The sequence below is a fragment of the Etheostoma cragini genome, chromosome 11 (assembly GCF_013103735.1).
Source record: "Etheostoma cragini isolate CJK2018 chromosome 11, CSU_Ecrag_1.0, whole genome shotgun sequence".
Taxonomy (NCBI): Eukaryota; Metazoa; Chordata; class Actinopteri; order Perciformes; family Percidae; genus Etheostoma; species Etheostoma cragini.
Genome location: NC_048417.1, coordinates 26323941 through 26333560, shown reverse-complemented (window position 1 = coordinate 26333560; position 9620 = coordinate 26323941). Strand labels below are relative to the sequence as shown.

At 40.3% G+C, this 9620-nt stretch overlaps 2 protein-coding genes across 2 annotated transcripts; both read right to left on the bottom strand.

Moving 5' to 3' along the window:
- Positions 1-113: 113 nt before the first annotated feature.
- Positions 114-1034, bottom strand: LOC117952914 (olfactory receptor 13C2-like). Its single transcript, XM_034885519.1, has one exon. The coding sequence runs from the start codon at positions 1032-1034 to the stop codon at positions 114-116; it is 921 nt and encodes a 306-aa protein (XP_034741410.1).
- A 7401-nt stretch (positions 1035-8435) lies between these two features.
- Positions 8436-9347, bottom strand: LOC117953331 (olfactory receptor 10J4-like). The gene has a single exon (XM_034886238.1). The coding sequence runs from the start codon at positions 9345-9347 to the stop codon at positions 8436-8438; it is 912 nt and encodes a 303-aa protein (XP_034742129.1).
- Between the last annotated feature and the right edge of the window lie 273 nt (positions 9348-9620).

Genomic DNA, 9620 nt, shown 5'->3' with positions numbered 1-9620 from the left:
ATATATAAGTTAAATGTGTCTTGGCTTAATCTCTTAAGGTGTTTATGAATTTCTTTCATTTTCAGTCCATAAATGTGCAAATTAAACTGGGTACAGAATAACTCGTAAAGACATCAGCGCACTTTGAAGAACAATCTCTTGAGGTGTTTATAAATTTCTTTCATTTTTAGTCCATACATGATTGGATTAAATAGAGGATGATAAATTACTAGTTGTAAAGACATTATTAAACGTACAGTTTTGTGGAAATCAATTCCCAGTCGGGGTAGAAGTACATCATATGCAATCAAACAGGAAAAGTTGATCAGAACCAACAGGTGGGGTAAACAGGTCTGTGCAGCTTTTCTCCTGACTTCTCTACTACTTCGATAGGTTACTATAAATATCCTGGTGTATGTAAAGAGTATGAAGAGTACTGGGAGAGGTACACCAATTACAAACACAATTAATCCCAATATATTTAGTACTGCTGAACTCACACATTGAAGTTTGTTAACCGTGCTGTTGCAAATTATTCCTTTCAAAAAAAAGTAACAGAGTTTTTCATTAGCAATCAGCAACGGTCCCACTGATATCTGACAAGCAGGCAGAAGCCAAGCTAAAATCAGGAAAATATTAACAGTGTTTGTTCTCATGATAGTGTGATATTGCAATGGTTTACATATAGACACATATCTGTCATAGGCCATGCCTGACAACAGGAAGAATTCTGAAACAACTAGAGTGTAACAAAGAAACCACTGAAAGAGACACGCTGAATAAGATATGATCTGTTGTTCAGATAAAAAGTCAATCAAAAGCTTTGGATAGATAGCAGTGCTGTAAAGAACAGAGTTGATTAACAAAGCTGCAATGAAAATGTACATAGGCTCATGGAGGGACTTGTTAATCACTATGATGGACACAATGGTAGAATTACTGCAAATTATAAGAATATATGCTGTAAACATGATCACAAAATAAAGATATCTGTATTTCTGCACTTCTACATGTCCATCAAAAGTTACATATGTTACATTAAATCCAATATCCATTAAGATTGTCTAAAACAAAATGTTAATGAATCAAGCTGGTAAATTACTACAAGTCTCATATAACCTGAGATCGTCTTATTCAGTCATCAGTACCTGACCTTGATACACACTGGTGTGGTCCGACAAACACAGAACTGGCTCTGTGACGTGTTTGAGCTTTTTATCAGACTGCATCAACCTCCATGGATCTCATTAATCTCTCCAAAGGAAAAGCTACTAACATGTAAACAACTTGATCAGACTCTGGAGGCCTGAACTCATACATGTTGTTAAACTTTGTTTGCTTAGATTACATCACTCTGTCATATTAATAATTCCACTCTTACGACATGTTTGGATCAAAGATTTTCAAAGCGATGAGTTGAAATTTGCAACTACTTAAAACGCACCGGTCTGCGATGTTCTGAAACGTGCCAGTTTACAAAGAGTGTATTAAGATCAACGTTCTATATTTTTTGTCAAAAACTTTTGGTCTGAACTGGGCTTTGTAGCAAAGACCTCAGACCCAATAGTGCATTCGCATGCCATTTCCTGAGTTGGGAAGTCATTCTTCTGACTTTGATGTGTTCACAATTTCAGTGTTTTCTTTTTAACAAGGAATCCTTCTGTCACAACCTGGCTCAAGGCAAAGACAAAAGAGGGAACGATGCAGCATAAATGATAAAAAAGTGATTTATTTAACAAAAGAATAAAGTAAACATACATCTGTGTCTCTGTAACTTAAACTCAAAGAAGATGTGGTGGTCGGGGTGAGCAGGCCGTGGTTGATCTCTGAATTGCAGTCATGAGAGCGTGCAGTTGTACCAGGCGGAGCTTTTATCCCTGCTCACATCTGCACCAAATCTGTAATCAACTCAAGACAAAGAGATAATTAATGCCAGTGAGGTATCACTCCCACTCCCACTGGAACACACAGAGGGTTTAACAACCCCACATAAAGTCAGAGGCTCAAAGGAGCCACTGGCAAAACCAACAACCACACCCCAACTCAACCGGACATCCAGAAAATGTAAACATCACCAATTTACCAACATAACGCACAGCAAGACCTATAGTATACAAAGCAAGTACAGTAGACCTCCAAATTTTAGGATGACTGCTCACCCCGTTCTATCTACAGCAAACCCTCGGTACCTGGGAAGCAATTAAAGAAAACAGGCAGGAAAATAAAAACGTCACAAGACGATAAGGTGATGGTTCTCTCCGGGAACCATCATCTTATCATGGTGGAGAGGTTTGTGTGACCCTATTAACCTGAGGGGTGTGTTGTCTGGAGCTGTGTGCTCCTGGTAAGGTCTCCTATGGCAAAGTGGTCTAAGGTGAGGGGCCAGACTAAGAATGGTTAAAAAAAATATGAGTAATAGTCTCGGATCTGGAACCCTACTCCTGGATTTGGGTTGGACTCTGTCCTACTCCGGAGTTGCCCAGGGTGTGAGACACAAGCCCCTGGTTGAGCGCCGCTGCATTGGAGCTTAGCCAGGTGGACGAGAGGGTCACCTCCCTACGCCTGCGGGTGATGGGGGGAGGGGAACTCTGACTTTTCTTTGTGCATATATAGCAAACAAGAGTTCAGAATATTTGGGCTGCTTGGAGAGCTTGAATGGAGTCCTGTATGGGGCTCCAGTAGGGGACTTCACAGTTCTGCTGGGGGACTTCAATGCACACGTGGGCAATGATGGAGATACTTGGAGAGGCGGGATTGAGAGGAACGGCTTCCCTGATCTAAACCCGAGTAGTTGTAGTTCTAGTCATGATATGTCCATAACAAACACCCTGTCCAAACGTTGGGATGCACATAAGTGTACGTGGTACCAGAGCACCCTAGACCAAAGAACAGTACTTGATTTTATAATCGTTAGGGGATGGGGGAGGACTCTGGACAGTCCTGGTAAGCCCAAACAGGTAGTGCAGGTACATTAGAAATGTCTCGAAGAGGCCCCTGTGCGACGGATTTTCAACTCACACCTCTGGCGGAGCTTTTTGTGAATCCCTGTGGAGGCTGGGGGCATTGAACCTGAGTGGACAATGTTCAAAGTTTCCATTGCTGAAGCTGCGGTGGGGAGCTATGGTCTTAGGGTCTTAGGTGCCTCAAGGGGTGTTAACCCACAAACACCCTGGTGGACACCGGTGGTCAGGGAAGTCGTCCGACTGACAAAGGACTCTTCCCGGGATATGTTATCCCAGAGGACTCCAGAGGCAGTTGCAAGGTACCGATGGGCCTGAAGGGCTGCATCCTCTGTGATGACAGGGGCAAAGCAGCGGAATTGGGAGAAGTTTGGAGAAGACATGGAGAAAGTGCTTTTGGAAAACCGTTTGCCACCGCAGGAGGGGGAAGCAGGGAATCATCCAAGCTGTGTACAGTAAGGATTGGACGTTGTTGACCTCAACCAAGGAGGAGGTAATAGAGCGGTGGAAGGAGCACTTTGAGGAACTCCTAAATCCAGCTGACACTTCCTCTGTGGTAGAGGCAGAGCTGGAGGATGATGGGGGATTGTCGTCAAAATTCGTTGCTGAGGTAGTCAAACAACTCCACCGTGGCAAAAAGTATGCCCAACCAGTCTACATGTGTTTTGTGGTTTTAGAGAAGGCGCATGAAAGGGTCCCCAGGGAGAGACTGTGGGAGGTGTTGCTGAGTATGGGGTGTGGGGGTCCCTTCTCAGGGCCATCCAATCTCTGTATGACCTCTTGGCAGTAAGTCGGACTTCCAGTTGAGGGTTGGCCTCCGCCAGGGCTGTGCTTTGTTACAAACCCTGTTTGTAATATTTATGGACAGGATATCAAGGCGTAGTCGGGGTGGGGAGGGCTGGCAGTTTTGTGGGCTCAGGATCTCATTGCTGCTTTTTGCAGATGATGTGGTCCTGATGGCATCATCGGTAATGTAATGTGCCGTGGTTTTCAGCAGGAAACCAATGGAGTGCCCTCTTCAGGTAGGGAATGAGTCCTTAACCCAAGTGAAGGAGTTTAAATACCTTTTGGGTTTTGTTCGCGAGTGAGGGGACCATGGAGCAGGAGGTTGGTTGGAAAATTGTAGCAGCGGGTGCTATATTACATTCAGTTTATCTCAATGTTGTGACGAAAAGAGAGCTGAGCCAGAAGGCAAAGCTGACCACGGACATGCTCCTAAGCTAAAAGCTTCACCCACGTTTGCCACAGCACTACAAAGGATGAGCACAACAAGCCGAAAAGTGGACCGTAGGTACAGCCTACAAGAGAAACTCCTCCCACTTTAACCAGCAGTACACACACGACAACCCACATCAGTTGCCTGATAACCTGTTGACTGCAGCAACAACAAATAATTTGAAAGAAAACAAGTCACCTACAAAGATATTTCAACTGCCAGAAAACAAGCCTTCACTTACCCTGCCCAACCAGCCAAATCAACGTAAAGCACCCCCCCCCCCCCCCCCCCCCCCCCCAAAAATTAACGAATGAGGTTCATGTTCCCCCAATTCACCAGGCTACAACAATACAATGATCACACATCTTATCAAATCGCCACATACTAAGACCGGTACCAGCTCCCATTTTTTCAGAACCTGGCTCAAGGCCATGACAAAAGAGGGAACGAGGCAGCATAAATGATTAAAAGAGTGATTTGTTTCACAAAAGATCAAACTAAACATATGTGTCTCTTTAACGTAAACTGAAAGCAGGACATGGTTGGAGTGATGTAAATGTGTTGTATTTATATAGCGCTTTTCTAGTCTTAACGACTACTCAAAGCGCTTTCACATCAGAAAGGAAACATTCACCAATTACACACATTCATGCACTGTGCCCGAGGCTGCCGTACAAGGTGCCACCTGCTCATCAGATAAACACTCACACTCCAATGCGCAGCACTGGAGGCAACTCGAGGTTCAGTGTCTTGCCCAAGGACAATTTGACATGGGACTGCAGGGCCAAGGGATCAAACCACCAACCTTCCAATTGGCAGGCAACCGCTCTACCACTGAGCCACAGCCACCCCCTGTGATCAGGCTGTGGTTGAGTTGTAATTAATGCCAGTGAGGTATCACTCCCACAGAGTGGCCTCACTAGATCACAAAGAGGCCATCACACTCCAAACATGTTAAAATTAGTCATGTTGTGTACCATGGTGTGTGCAAATTCATGATGTTAAACTTAGTTACTCTGGATGGTGTTGCCCTGGCCCCCAACACTACCATGAGAAATCTCAGTTATCTTTTATCAGGATGTATACTATAACATCCACATAAAACAAACTTCCAGGACTGTCTATTTTACCTGAGGAACATAGCAAAATGACAAATCTGTCTCAAAAAGATGCAGAACACTAGTCCATGTATTTGGACTATTGTAATTCCTTATCATATTTGCTCCAATAAGTCCATCATTAAAATGATCTTCTTTGATAAAGTGTATCAGTAGTTAGGGCTGGCTCAGGCTTGCCTTGAAACAGCCCTTATTTATGTTGCTATAGGTATAGACTGTAAGGGGACTTTCAATGAGACACTGAGCTCCTCTCTTACTCCATCTGTGTGCGTGTCGGGGCGGCTGTGGCTCAGCGGTAGAGCGGTTGCCTGCCAATTGGAAGGTTGGTGGTTCGATCCCCGCCCCTGCAGTCATTGTCGAAGTGTCCTTGGGCGAGACACTGAACCCCGAGTTGCCCACGGTGCTGCGCATCAGAGTGTGAATGTGTGTGAATGTTTATCTGATGAGCAGGTGGCACCTTGTACGGCAGCCACGGCCACAGTGTATGAATGTGTATGAATGGTGAATGTTTCCTATAGATGTAAAAGCGCTTTACATCAGTTGTTAAGACTGGAAAAGCGCTATATAAATACAGCACATTTACATGTCCCATAAACACGTTTCTAACTTAACATCTTCCCCAAAGTCGTTGTGCATTCTCACCTAGCGGATTTACTTTGATTGTGGTTGCACCTTGATTGTGGCTGCAGGTTTGAGATACTCTCTACTCTGCATTGCTAAAAATCCTCAGAACATTCTTACTATACAAACGCAAGGCCACAATTTAATATAAATATAATGTTATAATAAATATAGTGTTATAATAATATAACACTTATATATAAATATGTCAATGTCAATGTCAATTTTATTTCTATAGCACATTTAAAAAAAACAGCAGTTGACCAAAGTGCTGAACAGGGTCAATGTCAAATACATAAATAACAAGAGTAAAAAACACTCCAGCCTACATCATGGGGGAAACAAACAACAACACTTTAAAACTTCATAATCCAGGTTAATGAGGGTTAAAAGCTGCAGCAAACAGGTGCGTCTTAAGCAGTGATTTAAACGTTTGTAGAGTCTGTGCAGCTTTATAATGCCTGGGGAGGTTGTTCCATAAGGTGGGGGCACCCACTGCAAAGGCTCTATCGCCCTTATTTTTTAGCCTTGATCTAGGGACGTCCAATAGAAGCTGATTTGACGACCTCAGCGTTCTGATTGGAGAATGGTGGCAAAAAAGATCAGCCAGGTAAGATGGCGCTAAACCATTTAAGGCCTTAAAAACAAGCAATAAAATCTTAAAATCTATCCTGTAACGGACAGGTAGCCAGTGGAGGGAGGCCAGGACTGGCGTAATGTGTTCACGTTTTTTTGTTTTATATAGCAAAACAAACAAACAAAACAAATATAGCATTTACATCTGTTTTAGTTTTGGTCACGTTTTGTCAAATTAATTTAATTTCTGTCTGACAAATGTATGAGTCTTTATGCAGACTCGGGCCCAACAGCAAAGCCTTTTTGGCCTTCATTATTCTTCACTAAAGAGGCTTTTTACCTACGGTCTTAGTCACAAATGCAGCTGGTTCAGAATATAAAAAGTTCCATAAACCCAAAATCAGTTCATGATTTATCCAACTAAGGATGTCTCACAATGCTGGTTTTTTGTTTGTCATGAGTCATAGTCTACAAATATTGCTAATAATAATTAAAATTAAAATTTGATTGCAACCATAATATGGTTTCGTTTTTATTTGTTAATTTTCCACAATGACAATTGTGGTATAAAAGTAGTATAAAAGTAGTATAAAAATGTTTTATACTACAAACTATTTAATACAATATATTGACAACCCTACACAATTTAAAAGTTAAAAAGTAAACTCACAAAGGTATGTCCTCTTGCATTCAAGGGTGTTGATTTACACATCTTAGAATTGTATCAAAAGAGATTTCACTTTTACCACGAAAACAACCTTGAAGCATGCATTTTGTAATTCCATGACACGGAAAAAACTTTATGTTGGATTTCTAACTGTCAGCGGAAAAAATATTTAACATGACATTGTTGAAGCCAAAAACACATCTGCTTATCTTTAAGTCTATTAGAAACAAATTCTTAACTTAACTACCTTAAGAGAATTTTAACCCTTGTGTTCTCTTCCCGTCAAAGTTGAAAATTAACACTTCAGTTGATGCTTTTTATCCATGTTTTTTTAACTTTTTTGATGTTTGTTTTTTTAACACTTTTGATGCTTCTTTTCAAAGTTTAACTAATAAACTCTAACTAATAAACTTTAGTTTTACAGTTATTTTTGGAATCTATGGTCAATAAAACTCATTCACACACAGAGTTTCCCTTCAGGGATCAATAAAAGTATTTCTGATTCTGATTCTGATTATAGGCAATACCTAATGTCTGAGTTAGAAAAGCAGAAATAGGAATTATTTAGACTGAAATTAAAGAAACGTACACAATGTTGATGGATAATCACAGACTGGAATATTTCAACTTTTACTCAATACTATTTCAAAACCACTTCAATTTCTTTTTTCAAATGCTATAAAATTGAATAAGACACTCCAAAATTAATGAAAGCAGAGATTTGTACTTGCCAATGAGTGTGGAATCAATCATGTTATTTTGGGTAATTAAACAGAACATTGATAAAGGAAAACGGGTCAATTTGACCCGAGGACAACATGACAGTTTATAATAATAATACATTTTATTTAAAGGTGCCTTTCTCTGCACTCAAGGACACCATACAGGGAAATTTAAGACATTAAAAGCAGCAAAAAATAAAGAATGCAGCAACAATAAAAAAACAGAAGGAGGCAGAGCATCTGACAACAAGTGGAATAAACAGTTTTAAACAGATGTGTTTTTTGTGTCAGTTTGAAATGGGGGAATGAATCAATGTTTCTAAGTTAGGGTGGTAATGAGTTCCCATGAGTTATGACGTTGTGTATGGCCTGGAATGTCAACTGGAGGACTTGGAATTGGATACAGAACTGGTCCGGGAGAACTGGAGGGGTTTCAAGTTATGATGCAGGCAGCTGAGATCTAAACCAGTTGTAATTAATGGAGGGATTAGAGGCAGGAGTTAAGTTTAATGAGTGTTCACAGTTGTAATGAGTGTACGCAGTTGAAAATATTGCTTATATAATGTTTAATTTTTCTCAACTGAACAATCTCTTTAGGTTTTTATAAATTTCTTTCAGTTTCAGTCCATATATGATCGGATTAAAAAGAGGATGATACAAAATCATTTGTAAAGACATGCTTAAATAAACAGTTTTGGAAAAATTTGTTTCCAGTTGAGCTAGAAGTACATCATATGTACTCAAACAGGAAAAGTTTATCAGAACCAACAGGTGGGGTAAACAGGTTTGTGCAGCTTTTCTCCTAATTTCTCTACTACTTTGATAGGTTACTATAAATATCCTGGTGTATGTAAAGAGTATGAAGATTACAGGGAGAGGAACTGCACTTACAAACACAATCAAGCCATATATATTCTGGATTGTTGAACTCACACAGTAAAGTTTTTGAACTGTACTGTTGCAAATTATTCCTTTCAAACTAAAGTAACAGAGTTTTAGTTTAACACTCAGTAATATTCCCACTAAAATCTGACAAGCAGGCAGAATCCAAGCTAAAATCAGGAAAATATAAACCGTTGTTTTTCTCATGATAGTGTGATATTGCAGAGGTTTACATATAGACACATATCTGTCATAGGCCATGACTGACAACAGGAAGAATTCTGAAGCACATAGAGTGTAATATATAAACCACTGAAAGAGACAGGCTGAATAAGATATGATCTGTCGTTCAGATAAAAAGTCAATCACAAGCTTTGGATAGATTGCAGTGCTGTAAAGAACAGAGTTGATTAACAAAGCTGCAATGAAAATGTACATAGGCTCATGGAGGGATTTGTTAATCACTATGATGCCCACAATGGTAGAATTACTGCAAATTATAAGAATATATGCTGTAAACACGATCACAAAATAAAGATATCTGTATTTCTGCACTTCCACATGCCCATCGAAAGTTATATGTGTTACATTAAAGTTAATATCCATTAAGATTGTCTAAAACAAAATGTTAAGGAATAAAACAGGTAAATTACTAGTAGTCTGACATAACCTGAGATTGTCTTATTCAGTCATCAGTCCCGGACCTTGAAACACACTGGTGTGGTATGACAAACACAGAACTGGATCTGTGACCTGTTTGAGGTTTTTATCAGATTGCGTCAACCTCCATGGATCTCATTAATCTCTCCAAAGGAAAAGCTACTAACATGTAAACAACTTGATCAGACTCTGGAGGCCTGGAATCAGATGTTGTCAACC